Genomic DNA, 24,131 nt, shown 5'->3' with positions numbered 1-24,131 from the left:
AAACAAACTGCAAGAGTTTTGTTGTGTCTACTCCACAATAAAATGAACTTACAATTTGAGGCAAGTCCGAGTTCAATATAGCTACAGCACTTGCCGCTGGAGTCATGCTTGACTTACTACTTGAAGGGGAAGCTTCTTCATCCTCATGTACTGTGTCATTACAAATTGATATCTCTACTGGGGGGCAACCTGGGTACGGCAGAATACTCAGTGATTGCAAGCACTTTTGTTCAAATTTCTGTGCATCAGTGAGCCCTTCAGCCAGTACTAGAATAGCTTTTTCATGCAAAAGATTCCATATGATCAAGGGATGGTTTTTCCGCAGTGCATGCTCTGTCAAATTATTCAGATACTTCTGTTGTCGGAGCAAGGTACAAAATTCTTCATTCTGCCCAGAATCAGGCAAGTTCCTCGTCTCCTCAACCAATTTATCAGATTCAATTTCGTCATCATGTACGCCCTACATGGCACAATGAAAACCAATGAACTTGCTGACCACAAATCAGTATATCCAAAAAATTGAAAATAAAACAAATTAGCATTTTCAGCTATCCTCCCTTTGCCACCAACTCCCACCCTTAGCAGAAATTCATTTTCAATAAAAAAAAAAACCCAATGACGAAATAAAGAAAGATGAAAAAGAAATAACTTGTAAACATGCACATTCCAGAAGAAACACAAAGATAAATATATTTTGTCCTCAATATAAACTGAAAATCAATTTCTATAGCAATAAAAATATAGTACCTCATTCTCCGAGAGATATCCATCAGGTACAAAAAAGCCATCTTCACTTTCATCCCCATCATCGCCTCTTGAATGTCCTTCTGCCATTTCATCTTCATCATCCTTGTCGCAATCTGATAGGCTTTCACCGGGTTCCTCCTATGCAATCAAATATTAATCGCCAATATCTCATACTATTAAATGACATTTATAGCAAAGCAGACATACCTCTTCCCACTCCCCATCACTATCAATTTCATAGTCTAAGTCTGGATCCTTTGCAAATGGGTGACGCGCTCCAACAACTGAACTGGAGAAACAGAAACAGAAACACATACAATCAGAGTTACGATAATATACTATTTCAAATCAGTGTAACATCACTTCTTGATGATCTCCTTGTACCTTTATAGGCACCGCGTATAATTCAACAGCATATCATGCAGGGAACAAATTCTTTTTCAATGGTTTAAAACATGCATGGATGAATAAATAGGACAACCAACTTGGACGCTGTCCGTACACAAGTATCACTTCAATGATTGTACCAAGAAACTTGTCAACAGACAGCAAGTTAAGCGACTCAACTAGTGTCTTAAACAAAATAACATTATCAAATTGCTTGGTAGGAGAACAGAAGTACAGCATTCTAAGTGAATACATAGTAAGTGGTACAGCTCCAAGACAATTTTCAATGCCATGCCTTAAAGCTAGGCTATTCAATGTGGCAATCCTCTCTTGTACCAAATTACCAGTAAAACACCACGTGCTTAATTGTGCTAGAACACAGTATATATTGGCAGGACTCATCATTCATCCTTCAACTTCACAAATTAAAACCAACAATGTCCTACACTCACCAATAATAGCATTCATAACCTCCAAATTTCCAATTAAAATTCAATCCGTGGATGCCTTCCATGTGCACAAAAAAGATATTACAAAATGATATACCAAAAGATACCACAATGCACTTGCAAAACTATATGCATAAGAGTAAAACAATGTAACATGAAAATTGCGCCCACCTTTTCTTGGACCAAACACCATAAAAGGCAGGCCTATGACTCTTGTCAAACTGCAAAAGCTGCCAATTCCTGCTGCGCTTCTGGCATTTGGGAAGAATATTAGCATTAGTACAAGTTGATCGTCCATCAATATTAGAGTCATCCCATCCATCCACAAGCTTCTCTAGGCTCAAGTCTTCATCACAGGTCAATTCTCTGTTGGTACTAAGCTTAAGTTCCTTGACCAGTTCTGTCTTAGGCTTCTGACGAACTCCCCAATGCATTTTCCTGTTAGAACGAACTGTGCATCCCAAACAGCGCCAAGATCTCAAGTGTGATCTGCAAAAAGAAACCAAGACTAGTCTTATACTATATAAACTATCAGTATTTTACAAGATATTCACAAAAAAAAAGGGAAACATAAGGAACCCACTTCCATATATCTTCTTCATCAAATCCTTCACCAAGGGTTAGAACAGAGTCCATAGCCACTGTAATTGGTCCTGACATCCTTTCAACACTGTTAGGGGATTGTTCAGATATTACCTGTTTGATTGCAGTGCTGCCATTCTGAGAAGTTGAATTAGTTCTATTTTTTTTGAGAAAACGCTCCATGAGTGATGCTTGTTTTCGCAGAGAAAGTTGTTTTTTTAACTCAGATTCTTCCTTCTCCTTGCGCCGCCGTTCTTTCTCTGCTTCCTCTTGCTGCCTTTTCAGCTGTTTCCGCATTTCAGATTCTTCCTTCTCAAGGCGCAACTCCTCCTTCTCAGCCTCATCTTTTAACCGCTTTAGTTCTTTTTCCTGAAAGGTTGTGGATCTTCAAATAAATGAACCAAGAAAAAAGATATTCACTAGCTAAGACCTGTAAAAATCTACATTATTTGTAAACAAATTTATCTTAAACATAGCAAGACATGAAAGCCAGCTCAGAATGTCAAGTGTCTAGATAATTCAGATTCAGTCTCCATTAAGATAACAAAACTATGATTTTCCATTCAATAAAATCAAAAAGGTAATTTAATCATAAGAAAGTCAAAACGTTATTCTATACGAACAATGCTTAGAACATTTGTGTAAGAATTAAATATTTATAATTGTACAGTAGCCAAATAAAATGTACAAGATTAGAGAAAGGACTTACAGTTTGCAACTTTTCCTTATTAAGCTCCCGATCCATTCGTTTCCTCTCTTTCTCCATCTGCCTTTTGCTTTTCTCCATTTGCTTGATCAAAAGCTTTTCTTCTCGTTTGGCTTCTTTCTCAGACCTTCACCATTATAAATACTGATTGAGTCCATGACCAATAACCAACTGGAAAAAAAATACCTGGGATACATACACTTCAGCAGCATTTTTCTGAGACATGGTCTCCATCAACAAACGGACATCTGCCTCAGTTAAAACTTTGCTAAGCTTGTCTGAAGCTCTTATCAAATCTTCCCTGTAGCTCTGATGGCCCTCTGATTTTTCCAGTGCAGTTATCATTGCTGAAACGGACTCAAATTGTCGAGTAAACCAAGTTTCAGAAGTGGACCAACTTGAATAATTGCACAATTTACTCTAAAGAAAGAATCTGAAAATTCCCAAGCAAATTATTTGCATAAAACTTATCACATAAATGACAATCATCAAAGGAGACAGATTCTAGCTTTACATCCTTTGGCCATTGTTTGAAGATTAAATGCTCGAATAAATTATGTATAAGGCACTACGTACTAGGGATCACTAGAATAAAATCAATATTAGATTGTGGACCTTGTGCTCATACAAACAGAAATCTATTCACTATTCAAGCAACAATTTGAGGAGAATAACAGCACTTAAAAATTAAATGGTCTTGATCCCTGATTAATGTCCATTGTATATACACCATAACTATGTCATCCACAAAGGTGGACCTGTAAAGAGATGAGAGATTTTTTCTGTGACCGTTATTTGAACCCAAACTTAAAAAACTACAGCTGGACAGAAGAAAAAAAAAATAATAGTTTCACACATTAAACAACCATATCCCCTGGCCAAAAAAATAACAATAATAAATTAATTAATTAATTAACTAAGAAGCTATAATAATAATAATAATAATAATAATAAGGTGAAAGAGACTCGCCAAAAGAAATCAAAACAAGAAAAAAAAATTGGAATAGTCAAAAAATAGGTTGAACCATCCAGCACTAAAATTACATAGAATACGATTTCAGCGTGATGCAACTTGGCAGTTACCATGGGTTAATGACAACTGGCCCGGGATATTAATATGGCCACAAATCCCTTGCATGGATCTGGCATTTCTCCCCCCAATAAATCAAATTCATTTATTTTAAGTAGCAAATTCACTATGTAAATATGATAGTTGTTCCGTCGGAATGTCGGTGCATCATATATCTACTCAATGCTTCATCTTCTTACCTTCTTATCTTTCACTCCAATTTTAATTTAACTATCTTAATCTTGATTCTAGATAAAGGGTGGATGTAAACCAACGTTTATGACTTCATAGATGACTTGATTAGAATAGCAGAAGAGGATAAACATAGCCATCCCAGACAAGTATCATTCTGTCCAGTGGGTTTGTTTCTTGACCAGTTAAACTTTATGACAGACGATGAACAAATGGAAGGGAAATTTAGCTAAATCCTACCACTTTTATAGACAAGCAACCATATTATAAACACAGGAGGTTGGTCTACTTTTAATCAGACTGACTCAAATATACATAAAACATATTTGCACAGCAATCACAAGTGTACAAACCAATTCCATATTATAGCAAGCCGATACTTATATGTAGTTGAGCAGTATAGACTTACCCAATACAGCAGTAATTCTTTCGTGGATCTTTTTTCGACAAGTACGCCGGACTTTCAGAGTGCCTCGCATTGATTTTGGCACTAGTTTCAAATCTCTTGTCTACGAAGAACATAAATGAACAAGACAAGATTAGCCTTACATACAACCACAACAGAATGCAACATACTAAGAATTACATATATTGAACAAGAAAAGTACGATTTGAACAACAAAGTCACGCCAAAGTAGTAGTACAAAAAAATAAGAAGGCACAACACAAACAGTAAGATAACAATGCTATGCAACAAGGAAGCAATAATACAAAAAGAATATGGTTAGTGCCTTTTACTTAAGATTTCACAATCAAAGAGAAAATAGGGAATCCAGAAAAGGTACACGCATTTGCACATACCAGGTCAAACACTTATATCAAAAGATAACACAATCCAGAGCACAGCTCTGTATAGAATCCAACGTAAACATGAATATCATAAAAGCAACAATTACTTCGCGCAATGCCAAAATTTCCAATTTTGATGCATATATTTTTTATAAATATATAAAGAGTACCAAAACGAGACAATTAAAATTCTCCTAGCCGTTTGACCCTTTCTAAAAATAAATAAACAGGAAATCCTATATATTGCACATGGAAGGAATCATATTCATGATTCATGACTAAACAACATATCTAACCCAAAGCTTAATCAATTCTCCGCGCATCCATCCTAGTCGGACTAAATTTCGATGTGAAGCTCACAAACATGCCAATATAATCCAAAAATTCCCTCTCCCTTCCCCCTCCTCCAAAGTGGCAATAGATATCAAAATCTACTTAAGATGCCCATATAGCATATGTTCGAAGCCCTAAATCAAAATCCAAAGATTTAGGGAAACATTAATATAAAAGTAAATTGAGAATTCTACCTCCCAGTACCAGAGGGCAGACTCAGATTCATCCTCCAAAATGTCAGCATCTGCACTGGACACTCCATAACATAATCTCTGCCCAACTAGAAGCACACTGTTCTTCACACTAGCCTTGCTAACGCTATCACCATTTCCAGTTTTACCCGTAACTTTCTCAAAAATGTCATCCACAAGCTTTGACAAAGGGAGTTCACTCTCTTCCATCAAACATGCAATCACACCATTTAAAGAAGCGGAAGAAATCCCAATTTTTTCCACATTTTCCAACAACATTCTTTGCTCCAACACTAATTTTTTGCAGAATTTGATTAAACTGTTGATTTCCTCGCGGAATCCGTTGATTTTTGCCTCTTTTTCTTCTGGGCTTGCGGTACATACAGATTGATCCCCTCTCTTTCTCTTGGATGCCTTGTTTTTCTGATGGGCGCCATTCGATTTCAGGCTGTTTTCATCAGTGCCGTCGATTATCATCGGTTCAACTTCCGCCATTACTGCATACAATTACTCTATGTCTTTCGACAAAAATAACAGAGACCTAGATGAGGACATGAAATACCCTGGTCGAATCAGAGAAACGCCAGAAACAGCGGCAAATGTAGGACTTTTTTGGGAGAATTTCGTACGAAATTCCACACTCCGTTCACTGATTTTCCAAGAAAACCCTAAAACGAAAAAGAAGGAAACGGATCAGATGATTAAAAACGAGAGATTAAAAAAAAAAAAAAAAAACTTCTTGGAAGTCGAGATGGTGCCTGACTTTTCAGTTTTGAACTCTTTGGAGTGACTGTTTTCAGTGATTTTCTTGTTAAATTACAAAGATTATGGCGTATATTTATTTATTTCCCGCCAGTGGGAAAAATATTGGGCTCCAAATTACGCGATTTTTCAGTGTTGGCGCCTACTTTCGATACATTTGTCCGCAATTTTGGTGCTCCCAACGTGAAACCCCCCAATGCGCTGTCAACGCCACCTCGAAAGGAAAGAAGTAACAATTTTGTCATTTTCTTTTCCCCCCTAAGACATTGTTTGCTACCGTTAAAATTAGAGTCTGTTTGAGAATGATTTTGAGAATTGATTTTTTGACCGTTAGAAAAAAAATGGGGCCCACCTATGAGAGAAGAAGTCAAGTATGACGACTGAAATAGTGAAATAACGGTCAAAAAATTAATTTTTTGAGAAGAAAAATCGCTTCCAAACAGACCCTTAAGTATTTTTTGTTGTGTATTTTTTATAAAAATTATTAAAATATGTGGTTAAGAAAATAATAAAAATTGTGAATCGTATAAATTATATGATTGAAAATAAATTTGAAAAAATAAAAAATTTAAAAGAATGAAATTCAAGCAAGGAAAAAATACAAATTTGACCAACATATTCTCATTGCTTGAGAAAAATTACGATAGAAGTCGTTCACGTAGTCTTTGTTTGAGTCCCATTATTTAAACATCTACTATTTTTTTTAAACTTCATTTTAACCAAACATTTTCCTAATAATATGATTTGCACTTAAACTTAAAATTTTTCCTACTTTTTAACCATATATTTTTTTAAAAGTCATTGCTCCACTTTTTTGTGAAAAATGAAACAAAGGTTTATTAATTCTCTATTTTGTTTAGCTAAAAATCATAGTTTTAGCAGATTTTGATAAAATTCAATAAAATAAGTAGTCGAAAATAATTTGAGAAAAAATATTAAATGTGAGTTTAATTGCAAACATAGATTTTATATAGAACAAAAAATAAATTCTAAGTAATTAAATTGCCTATAACATATTTGCATGGAAGTTGTTAATTAAATGTATTTGATTAATTTACTTTTCAACCTAGAAATGTTATACTTATCTATTTTTTATTGATGGATAGATAAGAGAGAAAGAAAAAGAATTACCTGAAAAATAAAAACGTACACCCATAAATAAAATATTTTCATTGTTTTCAAGAAAAATATAGTTATGTGATCAAAAGTAGGAAATTATTTTTCATGAAAGAAATATTAATCAAACAGTACAAAAGTAAGAATTTTGGTGGAAAAATAATATTTTTCATAAAAAATATTGATAATTAAACACACCCTAATTATTAAAATGAAGGTCAAACATGAACTTGTATAACATGGTGTCTTCTCATTCTCAATTAAATAGAAATAAACTAGATGTGGAAAGATGTAACAAAAAGCGTTGTTCATGACCTCTTAAAGGTTAGATAATCATATAAAAATCTAAAGATGAAATCTGCTAACATTTGCCATAGATAGGGTAAGCATTTCTACAACCCCAGCTCGTGCTAAGCTCATACTTGAAGGCCTTCTAGTCCTACGACTTGGCAAAAATCTATAATTGTTACTTTTACAAAAACCTATGCTCCCAAGCTACCATTCATTCACTTCATTTATGTTGTGGGAGAAAAGCATATGTGATTAGGGCAAGGGATCATATTAAAGGGCCGGTGAGCTTTGGAAGATATTGGAGGATCAATCTTGTTACAGTAACAAAGTCAATGACAGAATGGACATGTGTCAATACATAATTTGATAATTTAAAAAAAAAAAAATCCAATCTTACCATACCACAATACCGTGTCACTTCACCTCATGTCATTGACCTTGGCCAAGGAGCATTATTCTATTGGAACTATTGTATGGGTTTGAAGGGAAAGAATGGTGAGCTAGGGTTGGGAAGAGCGTGGTTCCGGCTTTGATTGTTGTGGGAGCTAGAGAAATAGTGTAGTGCATTTTCAGGGGATGTGAGACATTCTTTTAGCTTGGGAAAGATGGTAGACAGCCTTTCGAACACGTGTGGACGAAGAATGAGTGAGAGGGATTAAGGGGGTAAGTCAATAGGGAAGGACTGGTTGGTGCAAGCTACCAGGGATAAAGGTGTGTTGAGCGACCATCATGGATGGTTAATTGCGACTTTTACAAGGCCACAATCTTTAGCGGAGAACGTTAAAACTTTTCAGTAAGTGTATTTTATACACTTATATAGGGCTTTAAAATATGGACATTTTGTAATTCTTTTAATGAAATTATAGCCAACTTTGTTAAATAATGTGTTATTTGGTGAAACTCGATGAATGGAAGTGAAATTGAAAGAAAGAAGCGAAAAATCAATGAAAATGGACAAGATCCAATGTTTGGAGACTAAACAGTAAATACTTAAAAATTGTGTTAGACCTCAAAATAAAGATTTGACAATACTAGGGGTCAATTGGGTGCAAATTAGAAGTCAAAATGGAGTGAAATATGATCAAAATATGGACACAAATCGATTTTCAACTACACAAGTATATTTCAAAGTTTCAACTCAAGATCAAAATCCATTTTTGACCTAGTAAACATTCGAATTGGAAAAAAAAAAGCTATTTCAAGTAAAGTTGTAACTCTTTGAGTTATCTTTACAACCCAATTTGAATTGTCTCAATCAAATACTAGGAAAGAAAGTTATAAAAATTAAAAAAAAAAAGTGGATGCAGATTTTTACCCAAACCACAGAGACGCAGTGCCGCGATGCCATAGGAGGCATCACCTGGGGTAGCTAGGGCTCATTTTTGGCTCTTTTGAAGCCAATAAAAAACCTACATTCGACACAAATGTGGGGAGGAGTATAAATACAAGTTTTTGACACTTTTGAGAGGATTTCACACATGAAGACAGAGAATACAAATAGCTATTGAATATCACAATTCAAGGGAAGAAAATATCAAAAAATTCAAGTTTTGAAGCATTGATTGGAAGGTAAAAAATATCTTGGTGTAAGATTAATCTCTTTTTCTTCATTTTTATTCAAAATCCAGCGATATATTCAATAGCAATTTCTTGTTTTTCCTCTATTATTATGAGTCACTAAATTTAATATTGGGGCGAACAATATAATCTATTTGCGATCATTTTTTCTTTTATTCAAGATTCTTGTTCTTTTATCTTACATGTGTTGACTTTGCTATGAGTTTAGTGCATTGAAATACTTGATCACTAATTTAGTGATTTTGTGAATCTTTTACGAATCGAGAGGTAAGTTTGAGATTTAGACCATAGAGTAAAATTCGGTAAACTAGTATAATGTATAGAGATATCTATACTAATTACTACGATCTCAGATGAATTCTTTGAACTAATATTTCGTTTAACTAAGCTTGATTCGTATAGAGATATGAAATTGAATTAGTTAAATATATTTAATGAGAACTCGAAAGGGGTAAATTGAATACAATACAATAATTTGATTGAACACTACATTAAGTTATGAATCTTGGACTAAGATTTAAAAGTTATCAGTAAATCAAATTGCTTTGCCATAATATCCATTTTGTATTTGAATTTCACATCAATCTTTGTGTGTATTAGATTTTGTGTTGCTATTTTGTGATCAAAAGGGTCAATTTGTATTCGTTCAAGAGTTTGGGGTCGATTTGTCAATATTCAAAAGTTTGGGGTCAATTTGTATATGTGTAAAAGTTGGGGACTATGTTGCAATTTTGTCAAAGTATTTTAGGGTTTGAGTTGTGAAGTAGGGCAAGAAGTATCATCGAAATTTCGCTAGCTGCTCGCCAAGTGATCGCTCAAGCGTCAAAAGTAGAGAATCCCTCTCTAGCTTATCGCCACTGCTTCGCTCGAGTGAAACAACGGCGCTCAATTTTTGCTCAAGCGACAGTGCTACCTGGAGAAACTTATTTTGTGATTTTTGAGATTTTAACCCGACCCGCACTACCCAATACATCCCATATAAATAACAGTGCTCCGTTTTCAGACTTTTTTTTAGAGGATTGAACTTGGAGAAAACCTTCTACACTTTTATCTATTCATTCAATCCCACATACTGCTGGTGCACTCACACAAAAACATCAAATCCATTATCGTCAAACCTGTCCTTCCAGAGCATCTGTTGAGATTTGAAGATCAGGAAAGGAGATCGGAGTTCCGATCATTGGAGAATGGGGAGTTCTCAGGAATCCACATGGGACAGACGAAATCAAAAGTAGGTGATTGATGTAGGAGCGCGCAATCTAAGAGGGCTTGGAGCCTGAAGTTGGTGCAGGAGCACGCATTCTAGGAGGGCTTTGAAAAATTATAGTCAGGAGGTCAGAAAAACTTGTGTTATTTGTGTTTGGCGGATTGTAAGTTGAATTCTCGTTTATAGTAGATTTGTAATGACTTAGGTTCGGAGTTTTTAATCCTGCAAGGGGTTTTCTTCGTCATCAAATAATTGTATTATTTATTTCTTTTCGCAATTTACTTATTTCTGGCAGTTCAACATAGGATAGTAAAACATGTGAAATGATCTAGACAAATTAATAACTGTGACTTATTGTATTTATTAATTAATTAGTGAAAATTTCGCATAAACACTATTTACCCCCTCTAAATGTTATTTGGGTCAAACTACGTTATTTCAAGTGGTACCAGAGTTAAATCTCGAGTACTGACCTGAATAGTTGTCTAGATGAATCAATCACTATCGGTGTCTCAATATTTTGACGAAAGCAACTATGCCTGCTGGAAAGTTGGGACGCGTGCTTTCTTAAGTCCCTAAATGAACGTGTTTGGGTGAGTGTGTAAAATGGTTGGAAAGCCCTATCTACTACTGTATCAGGTGTAGTCACTCCCACTGATATTTCTATTTGGACTAAGGAATAACTAGTCGATTGTAATTGGAATAGTAAAGGACTCCATGCATTGTTTATTGCTGTGTCCCCCGAAGAGTTTAGAAGAGTGTCAATGTCTGAAACTGTTAAAGAAGTATGGAACATTTTGGAGACTACACACGAGGGAACCAAAACTATGAAAAATTCCAAATTCCAAATGTGAAAAATTCCAAATTCCAAATGTTGGCCTCTAGGTTTGAAGAAATTAGGATGAAGGATGACGAATCGTTTGATGAATTTTACGCAAAGATGAATGACATCATGAACTCTAGCTTCAACCTAGGTGAGAGGATTTCCGAGTCCAAAATTGTTAGAAAGGTCCTTAGGTTTTTACTCGAGAGATTTAGAACCAATGTTACAGTAATCGAAGACAGCAAGGACCTAGACACGATTAAGATAGAAGAACTTGAAGGATCCCTCAAAACCTATGAACTTACTATTTCACAGCCTAAGAAAAACAAATCCATAGCATTGAACATAGTTAAGGAAGAGGAGTCTGAGTCATCTGACATGAAACTCACTTTGTGAAGAAATTCCAAAAAGCTTTAAAGGAAAAGAGATGGTCTCAAGAGAGAAAGAGAGGAGCCCCTAGTAAATTTCAGAAAGATAAGAGTGACAAACTGAATGCTAAGAGCTCTAGTAAGAAAGCTCAAGTTGTTAGATGCCACGAGTGTCAAGAGTTTGGTCACTATAGGAATGAATGCCCTTGTTTTGAGAAAAAATTGAAGGAAGCAAGGCCAAGATCATGTTGAAGAAATAGCCTTTCCTTAAAAATGTGGTGTCTGATCAGTGGATCCTCGACTGAGACAGCAACAAGAGTCATCCTTTCAAATCACTCTCAGTGTGTAAACTCTTGAATTCAAATTTCCAACTTCAATGGGCCAAACATGGGTTCCTACCTCCTTGAATTTTGAAAACCATTCTTAAATTCTTCAACAAGGACACCCTTCTCAACTGGGCAACTCCAATTGGGAACATCAACTTGGAATAGTTAAGGCCTAACTGGAACAACTTAATCATTTTCTAAGGTTTCCCTCAATTTTTATTTCCTGGATTTTCTTTTTCCAATTTAAAATGATATTATCAAATTACGTTATTGATTTTTCTACAACTTTCGAGATGTTTTGATTACGCCCAAAGTATAATGCGGTAGTTGTAGTACAGTTTTGAGGTGTCGTATCCACAGAAAAATGGGAAAATTACTCAAAGGCTCAAAAGTTAGGGTTTTCGTCTTGGTTTGTATAAAAACAATTTATCAATTTGAATGAAATGTAAATTCCAATGTGTGAAATAATGAAGCGACGAAATTCCCTGGATTGGTTCGTATCAATCAACGTCAATTACGAAATCATATACTGAATTAAAGATATTTGTCATAATACTTTAATTGGAAAATATATCATTAAAGTCCAATTAAATTCTATGGTAATTCAAAAATCCTCCTACAACACATTCCTACTTTAATCTATTAAAATCAGATCCAAAACAATCATATAATTAGGGCATATAATGATAAAGAATCACACCAATAAGATTGCATGATATTGAAATTCAACGAATAATTTAAGTCCACAATAGACAAAATACAATTGAATCTATGAGAAGCATAATAAACGTTAAACCAATCTCACAATAATGCTTGGAATTGAAATTCAATAATTATTTTGATTAATCAATAGTAAAAGCTTGACTAAATCCATAACAAATATGTAAGAATTGAATTAATCTCAAAACAATATCATGAAAATGGAAAATCCAAACCTTAAAATCATTTAACAATGAAAATTAGAATTACATGCGTAAAAGGACGTTAAAATTACCGATACCAATTGAGTTCCTTCATGGCTTCACCGAATCCCTTAGTTGCTCATAGCGTTCTTGAGCCAAAAATCAAAGAAAATTATGCTTGGAAGGGAGTAATGACGTTCTGGGATGGAATAGGATTCTTTTTTCATCCACTTGACCTCTAACAGTTTCGAATCTTCATCCTAAGGTTAGATACAAGTTTGGAGTATTTGCACTTTAGTCCCCAAACTTTCATTTTCTTCAACTTTGGTCATTTTTCGCTTTTTTCTTCTAACTTCCACATTTTCTACCAAAATGCAACCTGAATCCAAATATAAGTATAATGAATTCATTTTAGTATCAAATAACAACACAAATGCAATAATTAAGAGGGAAAAATATTATATTTTTACACTCTTATCATGTCCTCATAACAATGCCAACGTAGTGTGACGTTATGTTGAATGTGTGGCTGATTCGTGCAAACTGGGTTCACTATGCGCACATCATGTGCACGACTTATAATAATGATGGAAATTAGTTCATAGGCTCAAGAAAAAATAAAACTTTTATCAAATTTTAAAGAAAATAAGATCTCTATATATGTTTAATATGCATTATAAACATTCTAATTAATCACTCAAAGCTTAAAAGTGGAACACCATTATTGCCTTATTATTTAATACCATGGAGTTAATAACCATTCTTGCATCAATATTTGCAATTACATGACAAAGAATACATATAAATTGAAAACTTGGAAATAAATGATCTATAGGGACCAGAATGAGCAAGGACAGTATAAGTTTTGATTCTTTGTATGTTACTATGATGACCGATAACAATGAAATTAATAATAGATTTATTCTTAAATAGTTACCCTATAAGTGTTGAGAAAATTTCTTGATACACCATTTTACGACAGTATTATTATTATTTTTTGCAATCTAAGTTAGATAGGAACTAAACATGGCAAATAAAATTAACACAAGCCCTCAAAAGCAAGGAAGCACATATACCCATCGGTGCCAGAGCGTGGATTTTCAAAACTTCTCGGACACCAACATGTGTGTCATATAATGCCGGTGGCATATCCAAATTTTTCGTTCGACATTTTAGAATCAAACACATCACTGACATGACAGATCTTTTAAAAATAATGAAAAAGAGAAAAGAAGAAGAGAATCTAGCCAGTGAAACTCCACTTCCAAATTCAAAATAGGAAAGTGAACATCGATTTGTTCTGGGTAACGCTAGCACTCGATCTTCACGGCATTGGGATTTATCCTTTAAATTTCAGAGATTAGAAGACTGATGTACAGATAACATAAAAACAGATTACAAAACTGAATGTACAAATTCTTATTAGACCATGCGAGCACATTGGGCTCAGGATTTTCTGCCAAAAAAGTCACTGTAGCCTTCAAAGAAAACGGCAATAAAGTTCCCAAATCTTATACCAAATCATCCTAAATCATGCTACTGAAAGAACACTAAAATTCAAAGAAATTTAGGTGTGTTTTGCACACTTATCAATGCTTTTAAATTTGATATGATTTCTAGCAGAGTGGATTTTTAAAATGGATATACAAGAGTAGGTAAAAATCGAACATGGATGCAATTGATGTGAAAAGAGGAAATTTGAGCTATTTATAAACTAACCAGATTGTAGGAGAGTGATAAGATACTTTAAGAGCAATCGAAATACGCCATGGCTTCAATCCCAAAGGAAAGCTGTAGGGATGACAAAAAGAGGGCACTATTCCCATCGTCTCATTAACCGACCTTGACCCCCTGTTATTTTGAGGTCATATCTAAATCATCAAGTTCCCATTGAAATAGGATCTATATAAGGAAAAGCATTTGCCATTCGTTAGTTATTAGCGGTATCTCAAAAATTGGCCTATTTTTGAAACTTTGGAAATTAAATTGCATATTGCTGAATCATCGGATGAATTTTAGAATGATTATGATGTTTTGAGGACCGATATGAAAGAATTTTTAACTTTTCACATCAAAATTGAAGATTAGGATTGAAAAATACAATAATTAGCCACAACTTGAAAAGGGACCAAGACTGTACTCAAATCAAGAAGTAGGGACCAAAGCAAACATAGGGACCAAAGCAAACATTCTTTAAGTCTATGTTAGTTGAAATTATATTGTTCAAGTTTTATAATATAATGATGAGTTAGAATGTCGAACCCATAGATTGATAATTAAATCTCCACTAAGTACTATAATTATATTAACCCTCATTTTGGCCCTGTTTGAGCTCATTCTTAAACAGTGATTTGACATCATTTCAACCACACATTCTTCAATAAAATGATGTTACATGTAAACCCAAATTTTTTTCCTATTTTTTAACTATTCATTCTCCATCAATCTATTATTCCAAATTATATTATTTCAAAATAATGTGGCTCAAACACACATTTTACTTAGAGAATCGAATTAATGAGATCAATGTAATTTAATTAAATCTAAATTGAAAGTTTGAGTAAATGAACGATAGAATGCCGAATCTTAAGGATTAAAAAAATTTGAGAATGACCTAGAGTTTTGATTTTATCTAACTATTAACTATGTCTCTTAATTCTCAATTCATCTTCAATTGGTTTCCTTACTTTATAAGCAAAGAACCTATTATATTTATACTCCCTCTCTCGAGCGCCAAGTGAAAATCATTCCTAAATTTTGAGTCCAATATCTCTATTTCAAATCAAAATTACAATAATTCATTAAGTTCTATGGTTCTTTGTAAAAACATTTCAAATGATTTAAACTTTCTATGGAAACCTATAAAAATCCTAGGTTGTGTTATTCTATTATCACATTCAAGATTTCCTCTCTTGAGTGTTGTATCTTAAACATCAAATCAATCAATTAATGGCCTGTTAGTTGAGAGCACAAAGAACAAATAACACAATAAACTTAGAAGAAAACCCCAAAGAAATATACATTGAAAATCAAAACATAGTATCAAGTATAGGCTACATCAATCCTCGAGATAATTGAATTAGTTCATAATTGGAAAATAAAGAAATCTAAAGTTCATTATCATAAACATGAAAGGAAAAGAGGAAAAACTGTCTTTCGAGTTGAATCTATCTTCCTTCTCACTGTCTCTTCCTTCAATTACTTCATTCTCTAGATTTGTTTGCGTCAAAGTGTGTTTCAAAATCCTTTAAAATGTTGCATTTATGTCCTCATAATGTCTGTCTTGAGTTAGGCTTAATTGGGCTTTTTCGGATCAAAATTAACTCTACATTCTACGATGCATTGCCTCGCTGCTTGTATTTGCTGTGTGGCACATACGTGCTAGTTGACCTGTAAAAATTCTTTTTTCTGCAGCATTGAAGCATTGTTTCTTTGGCTTTTTTCCTTGTCTCCTTAGCATATTTGCACATTCATTCACCCTTGATTCATCTCCCTCTAACTTCTTGGTTCTTTAAAGCTCCAAGAATTGCCTTTTATCGCCATTTCACCTAACCTACAACAAAAACATAAAAACACAGAACAAAACAACCTAAAACTCTTAAGACCAAACAAAATATCATGCTTAAATAGTATTAATTGCATGATTGCAATACATTCATCAAACACCTCCAAACATAATACTTTGCTAGTTCTCAAACAAACACACAAAAGAAAAAGAAAAGAAAAGGAACAACGGAAACACAAACAAAACTAAAACACATCGACTCGAATGCAACAAGCTTAAATTAGATAGCTTGCTCTTTTGGCTAGGACAAAAAGTCAATAATGTAAAAATGGGCGGCTTGGTAAAAATTCTCGAATCTTTAACTTGACATTGCTTATTTAAAATTGATATTAGAATATGTTACATTAAACTTGAGTTTTATCTTTGATATGTACACAACGAGCAGCCTTCAATTCAATCATTCTTTATCTTTAATTCAAAACCTATCAATGTTTGTTATGTTGGAATAATTCCAAATATAGGCTTCACATTCGATTGTAAAATTTTACGGGTTAGATGTATGACTTACAACAACATATGATTAGACCAATTATGTTAAGTGATCAATTTGGGTTGTTTTACACCTTACAGGCTTTATTTGATATAATGTGGTAATTTCAAGTATGTGGGCCAAAATTATGCGTAAACCCTAATTAGGGTTTACGTAGATAATGGGATGACTAAATAAATTCCTATATAAAGCTGGATCCCCTCTCTTTTCCATATTATTTTATTAGCTTACCCCATTGACAGCTAATACTTTGTGAGGAGCAATGAGGGGAAAATCTAACAGCTATTACAACTATTATTCATATCAATAATGGCTTTCGCTGGTATGAATTCGTTCTATTAATTATTGTATTGTCATTCTCGATTCTTAACATGATTAAAATTAAATTTAACAATTGGTATCAGAGCCTTTATATTAAGAACGAAATCTTTCATGAAATTTTTTTCCTATATGATGTGGAAAAACGTTTTTTGTGTGTAAAATTTTGTTTGGGCATATATGTATAATGTATATATTCATTATATAAACATGTGTAAAGAAATCCAAATCCAAACCACGCAAGAGGAAGTCCATTTATTTAATACAAAAATATTGTACAAAATTTTCCACCCCTCCATCCGTTTCCACTTAAACACGAATCAGCCAAATCACCAGTTTGTTTGAAACCTAATCTCAGGCAACCCTCTGTTTCCCCCTCCACATGCACACACACACAAAGATATAATTAATAAATCCAACACCACCATCTACCAAGAATTTGACAAGCCCAAAATCCGCAACACAAGCTTTGAAATTAGAATTCAGCAAAATATTTTCTGATTTCACATCTCAATGCACAATCAATGGCGATTTTGTACCTCAGATTCCAGCTTCGGAATTCCACTTTTCTTCCGGTGCAGCGCCACTTTTGGGTTGTACAACAACCGGTACAACAACCGGGTCCTCGCATGATATTGAGACCTCGGGTCGAGGTGGCGGGTCGGATTTTGGCGCTGGCAAGAATAAAAAAAAATGGTGGATTTTAGGGTTTTAATTTTCATTTGGCAGGTGAGAAGAGTGTTTGATTTTGTCTTTCCTAATTTCAGCCGTGTAATATATATTTGGGGATGTGACTTGTCTTACAATTTGTAAGTTTAGAGGTCCCTGACAGAAATTAAGGGATTAGGGCTTATTTTGGAAATTTTAAAGTAAGAACCTATCATGCAATTTTAAATATTGAAGGACTTGATTTTAATTTGAATTTAGGGTTCAATAAGGGGCTTTTAATTTGAACTTTTAAAGTTTTGACCCTAAAATTTTAATTTTTGACCCAGTTCAAAATTTTATTTAATAATTGACTCGATTGAAATATATTAAATAATAATAATAATAATAATTTAATCGACAACTTTTGTATTATTTCATTAAAATGTTTATGTATTTAATTATTGCCATTATTTATGCATTTAAATTTCATTTTTGAAATTTTGTTGTCAATTTCGTCTCTCAATATCAATCACATATGAGTTTTTGCCTTTTATCGATTAATGGTCATGATTAGTTGCATAATTTTTGTTCTGTGATTAAAATTCTCATGGGATTTGAGACGATTATTGTTTTCCCACTATGAGAGAAATATTTTGAAATAAAAATGGATGATACCTGTCAAAGTGGCACACCCATTGTTATTTATTCGATTTTCTCTACAACAAAAAAAAATATATTTTGTCCAACAATTTTGATTTATTGCATATAATATCTTAATCAAAAGTGTTATTATATGTGATATTTTTGGAAAATGGCATAAGGCAGTTAATGAGCTTATTTTGGTCTAGAAATTTCCTTCTGCCCAAAAGCGTTGATATTTCAAAAATCAATGTAATTTTGTTAATTATCTACATGATGTGTTTTAAGAGTACCTTATAACATGTTGTATTGTCAACCCAAAGGTAACTTTATGATGATACATCTAAGCTCTTACCTTAATGAAATTCATATGTTTCGATTTAAATTATGGATTATATAATTAATAGCCCATATTAATTAGTTGAATATTTTATAATTCATTTGATTACATGCATTATGTTTGGATGATATTGAGTGTGATATTTTATGTTTCCACAGTTTATAATGTCTCATCTTTTTCGAATAAATTATCTGCTATTGAAACCTTAACTGGGAATAATTATATGAGATGAAAACGAGACGTAGAAATAGCACTTGGTCTTTTAGTCTTGGATTTTGCAATGGAGAAAAAGCTTGACAAACCCACAGATAAGAGTAATGTTGAATATGTAGCCGAGTGTGAAAAGTGAGAAATAGTCAACGAACTCTATTTGAAAATTATTAAGCGCTCTATATCTGATTTTATTATGGGTGCTATCCCAGACAATAAAAATGCCAAAGGTTTTATAAATGCCATAGGAGAAAAATTTATTGTGTCTGATAAAGTCGAAACTGGAGATCTGATGGATAAATTGATGAATATGAGATGTGATGGCACAAGTGGTGTTACAGAACACGTTATGAAGATGACAAATATATCATCTGAGCTAAAGGCTCTCAAAATTTTCCCTTGACCTTAGTTTGTTTTGAGTTTTTCTTTGTAGATGTGCCTTTATATTCATGGTGGTTAGACTCTGGAGCTAGTACTCATATTGCGAATTTCTTGTAAGGGTCACAAGTAAACGAAGGCTAAGTGAGAATGAAGTGAGGTTGAGTGTTGAAAATGGAGTTCAAGTGAAGGTTGAATCATAGGATAGTGAAGTAGTCTTTGAAGTTTGATTTTACCATTGTTTTGGAAAATATAGTTTTTGTACCGCAAATGAGACGGGATTTAATTTCTAAATAAAAACTTGATACTTGTGGTTTTACCTTCAACTTTGGTAAGGGAAATGTTGAATTAATTTATGATTCTCGTTTGATTAGGAATGGACTTTTATGTGATGGTTTATATAAATTGTCTTTAGCTCCTTTTGGTGATGTCACATGTGTTACCATTGTATCAAAGAAAAGGACTTTAATTCATGAATCATTCTCTATATTGTGGTATAAGCTTTTGGGTCATTATTCTAAAAATAGAATGGAAAGATTAGTAAAAGATGAGATACTTCCCTCTTTAGGCTTCTCTAAGTTTGACACTTGTGTGGATTGTATAAGAGAAAAACTAACTAATTCTACAAGGAAGGGTTCAACTAGGAGTAATGGAATTTTGGACTTGATACACACTGATATCAGTAGATATTTGCCTTCTACTATACGTGGGAATAAATACTTAATAACTTTCATTGATGATTTCTCACGATATGGATATGTTTACTTGATTAACGATAAATCATATGCACTTGAGAAATTCAAAATTTTCAAGCTAGAAGTAGAGAAACAATGTGGAAAAAGTATTAAAGTTGTAAGATCTGACCATGGTGATGAGTACTATGAGAAATATGACGAGTCTAGTCAAAATATGAGTGATTTTGTAAAGTTTTTACAAGAGTGTGGAATAGTGTCCCCAATATACCATGCCAAGGACACCTGAGCAAAATGGAGTTTCTGAAAGATATAATCGAATTCTAAAAGACATGGTCAGAAGCATATGAGTAGAACAAACTTGCCTGAATATTTATGGGGTAAAGCCTTGAAAACTGCTATGTATATTTTGAATAGAGTTCCAAGTAAAACTGTTGCGAAGACACCTTTTGAATTATGGACATGACGCAAGCCACGTTTGGCTCATTTTAATGTTTGGGGGATATCCAGTTGAGGTTAGGATTTATAATCTATTTGAAAAGAAATTAGACTCTAAATCAACTCCTGGCTACTTTATTGGGTATCCAGACAGATCAAAGGTTATGAGTTTTACCGTCCAAATCGCGACACTAAAATTGTGGAGTCCATTACTGTTAAGTTTCTGGAGAATGATTTTGGAGATAGTGGGAGTTCTACATTGAGGGAAATTCTTGTTGAACCAAATCAAGTTGTTGTTTAAGTTTCCGTTATACAGGAAAGAGGTGGTTCTCAATCAAATGAAGTTGTTAATGAAGAATCGAGGTACTTCCAATCCTCTGACAACGTTTGAATCGACTCCTGAGCCACAAGTTAGGAGATCACAAAGGGAAAGGAGATCTATATTACCCATTGATTATATTACATATTTATTGGAGAGCGATTTTAATATTGGGCATATTGTTGATCTTGTAACTCATAATCAAGCATTGACAAGTCTTGAGGTAGATAAATGGATAAATGCTATTGAAGATGAAATGAATTTTATGAAAAAGAATAAAGTTTGGTATCTTGTTGAGCTTCCTCCAGATACTAAAGCTATATATAACAAGTGGATTTTCAAAAGTAAATTAGATTCAAAAGGGAATATTGAATGAAATAAAGTAAGATTAGTTGCAAAATGTTTCACTCAACGGAAGGCATTGATTATGTTGAAACCTTCTCCCCTATTTCGTTAAAAGATTCTTTTCGAATTATCATGACTCTTGTGGCACACTACGATTTCGAATTTCATATGTTAAGACAATATTTTTGAATGTAGATCTTTCTGAAATGGTTCATATGAAACAATCTGAAGGCTTTGTTGTGAAAGGAAAAGAAAACTTGGTATGTAAGTTAAACAAATCCTTATATTGTCTTAGACAAGCATCTCAACAGTGGTATTTAAAGTTTGACAAGGTTGTGACCTCTGTTGATTTTGTTGAAAATACGGTTGATCAATGCATTTATCTCAAAACCAGTATGAGATATTTTATTTTTCTTATCATATATGTTGATGACATTCTACTTGCTAACAGTAACTTAGAATTGCTTCATGAGACAAAGAAAATGTTGTCTACTAAATTTTGAGATGAAAGACCTTGGAGAAGCTTCTTATGTACTCTTCTCCTTATGTACTTGGCATTGAAATACATCGTAATAGAAATTGTGGCTTATTGGGACTTTCTCAAAAAGCTCATATACGACGTGTTCTAGAAAGATTTAATATGTAAAACTATGCACCTGGTGATGTACCTATCATAAAAGGAGATAAGTTCAACAAAACTCAATATCCAAGGAATGAGCTAGAAAGAGAATATATGAAGATGATTCCATATGCTAGAGCTGTGGGGAGCTTGATGTATGCTTAAGTTTGCACTAGGCTGGATATAGCCTACGCATTAAGTGTTCTTAACAGATTTCAGTCAAATCCAGGACAAGAGCATTGGAAAGCAGCTAAGAAAGTTATAAGATATTTAAAGAAACTGAAAGTTATATGCTTACATTCCAACGTTCAAATCATCTTGAGGTGGTAGGATATTTAGATTCTGATTTTGCTAGATGTCAAGATGATTTGAAATCAATCTCACGTTTCTTGGAAAAGTGCTAAATAGACTCTAGTTGCATCTTTTACTATGCAAGCTGAATTTGTGGCATGTTATGGGGCTACAGTCTAAGCCGTTTGGTTAAGAAATTTCATCTCTGGCCTGAAAGTTGTTAATTCCATCTCAAAACTAATCACCATATACTGTGATAACAGTGCAGCAGTGTTCATTTCAAAGAATAATAAAAGTTCTGGTTGGTCAAAACACATCGACATCAAATATTTGGTGGTTAAAGACAGGGTCAAGGAAGGACAGATGAAAATAAAGCATATTAATAAAGAGGCAATGATTGCAGACCTCTTGATGAAGGGACTCGCTCCAAAAGTCTTTAAGACACGTGTTGCTAATATGGGTATTGTAGAAACATTTGATATTTTTTGTTAGTGGGAGTTATTTATGAACTATGTTTTGGGCTTGATCCCTTTGCGGGATACGTAGGCAACCCATATGCTTTCGAGTACAGCCCCTTCTAATAATAAAATATTTTTCACCTATCCATAAATTATTTTGGGCATGCATTTGACTTATGTCTTTTTATGATATTATTGTGATCTCGAGATATGATAAATAATGACATAAGATGTGTTTATTTTAGTGACATGTGGCTTCATTTTGATCTGAAGCATTATGAGGACCGATATGGATTAGCACAGTTTTTTATTACATTTGGTGCTAAGTTCATACCATATACTACCTCATTCGTTGGAGGATAGAGATCTATGTCGATAAGGATGTTGACATTCGTAACTGTGGAATGGTCTTACATTGCTTAATTGGTGTAATGACTTCCATATTCAATGTTAATATTCTTGTTGGACCGAATCATGTTACGTAAGATGTCGTCATTGGAACTATACTTTTGTGACCACCTATGTAGTCTAACCCGGATGTTAAAAAGTTTTGTTTTTAACAATCAAATATTTACCCAAGTGGGAAAATGTTGAAATAATTCCAAATATGGATTTCACATTCGATTGTAAAATTTTACGGGTTAGATGTATGGCTCACAAAAACATTATGATCAGGCCAATTATGTTCAGTCATCAATTTGTGCCGTTTTACACCTTACGGGCTTTATTTGATATAATGTAGTAATTTCAAGTATGTGGGCCGAAATTATGCATAAACCCTAATTAGGGTTTAAGTCGATAATGGGACGACTAAATAAATTCATATATAAAGGCTAGATCTCCTTTTCTCTCCATATTGTTTTATTAGCTTGCCCCATTAATAGCTAATACTTTGTGAGAAGCAAGGAGGGGAAGATCTGATTGCTATTACAACTATTATTCATATCAACAATGGCCTCCGTAGGTATGAATTCATTTGATTAATTATTGTATTGTGATTCTCGATTCTTAACATGATTAAAATTAAATTTAACATGTTAAAATACAAAATTATCCACATCATCACAATTATCACCCGTGAATTCGAGGATACTTAGCTTCCTGACCTATGCTCTTTCTTAATTCAAGATATGTTACTTGGACTCAGGAACAAGTAAATATGTCTAAATGTTGGGTTAATTGGAACTCTAGATTTTGATTACATGGACATAACAAAAACATTAATTCTCATTATTGAAGACAGAAAATTCTAAAACCTCCATACCAATCTCCAAGTAAGATTCTTGCCTCAACCACCGCTAAACAAACACAATTAACTAAAGTAAGCATGTTTAGTCTTCCAAAGAAAGGTTGTAAATAGCTAACCATAGTCCATACCAAAGTCACGCATGAAACAATTACATTTGGAAACAAATTTAAAAAGTTTTGGTTCAATGAAATATGTGTGTATGGGAGTGTGATGGTCACCAACTTATGTAAAGAAGAATGGGATTGTCCATATGTTGTAGGTTCTAGGCAAGGACAAGTAACGGACAGGGAGTATGCAACAATTACCATCTCTTC

At 33.6% G+C, this 24,131-nt stretch overlaps 1 protein-coding gene and 1 long non-coding RNA gene across 3 annotated transcripts in view; both read right to left on the bottom strand.

Annotated features, from left to right (window-relative positions):
* The window catches only part of LOC111407667 (chromatin assembly factor 1 subunit FAS1-like), a 20,153-nt gene extending 13,724 nt beyond the window's left edge, over nt 1-6,429 (bottom strand). Inside the window, exons 1-3 of one of the 2 annotated variants that reach the window (XM_023037292.1) lie at nt 6,209-6,429; nt 5,449-6,113; nt 4,542-4,641 (exon numbers count right to left, since the gene is read on the bottom strand). In XM_023037292.1, coding sequence (XP_022893060.1) covers nt 4,542-4,641; nt 5,449-5,940 — 592 coding nt within the window. In that variant the 5' untranslated portion in view covers nt 5,941-6,113; nt 6,209-6,429. The remainder of the gene's footprint in view (nt 1-4,541; nt 4,642-5,448; nt 6,114-6,208) is intronic. The other variant, XM_023037291.1, reaches the window with a different exon arrangement.
* A 9,383-nt stretch (nt 6,430-15,812) lies between these two features.
* Nucleotides 15,813-17,987, bottom strand: LOC111407666. The gene is made up of 2 exons (XR_002705149.1): nt 17,731-17,987; nt 15,813-16,371 (listed from the first exon to the last, which is right to left on the bottom strand). It is a non-coding gene; the product is annotated as an uncharacterized LOC111407666 (long non-coding RNA).
* Nucleotides 17,988-24,131: the final 6,144 nt, after the last annotated feature.

The sequence above is a fragment of the Olea europaea genome, chromosome 13 (assembly GCF_002742605.1).
Source record: "Olea europaea var. sylvestris chromosome 13, O_europaea_v1, whole genome shotgun sequence".
Classification (NCBI taxonomy): Eukaryota; Viridiplantae; Streptophyta; class Magnoliopsida; order Lamiales; family Oleaceae; genus Olea; species Olea europaea.
The sequence above is the reverse complement of the archived record's forward strand: the minus strand, read 5'-3'. Positions and strand labels throughout refer to the sequence as shown.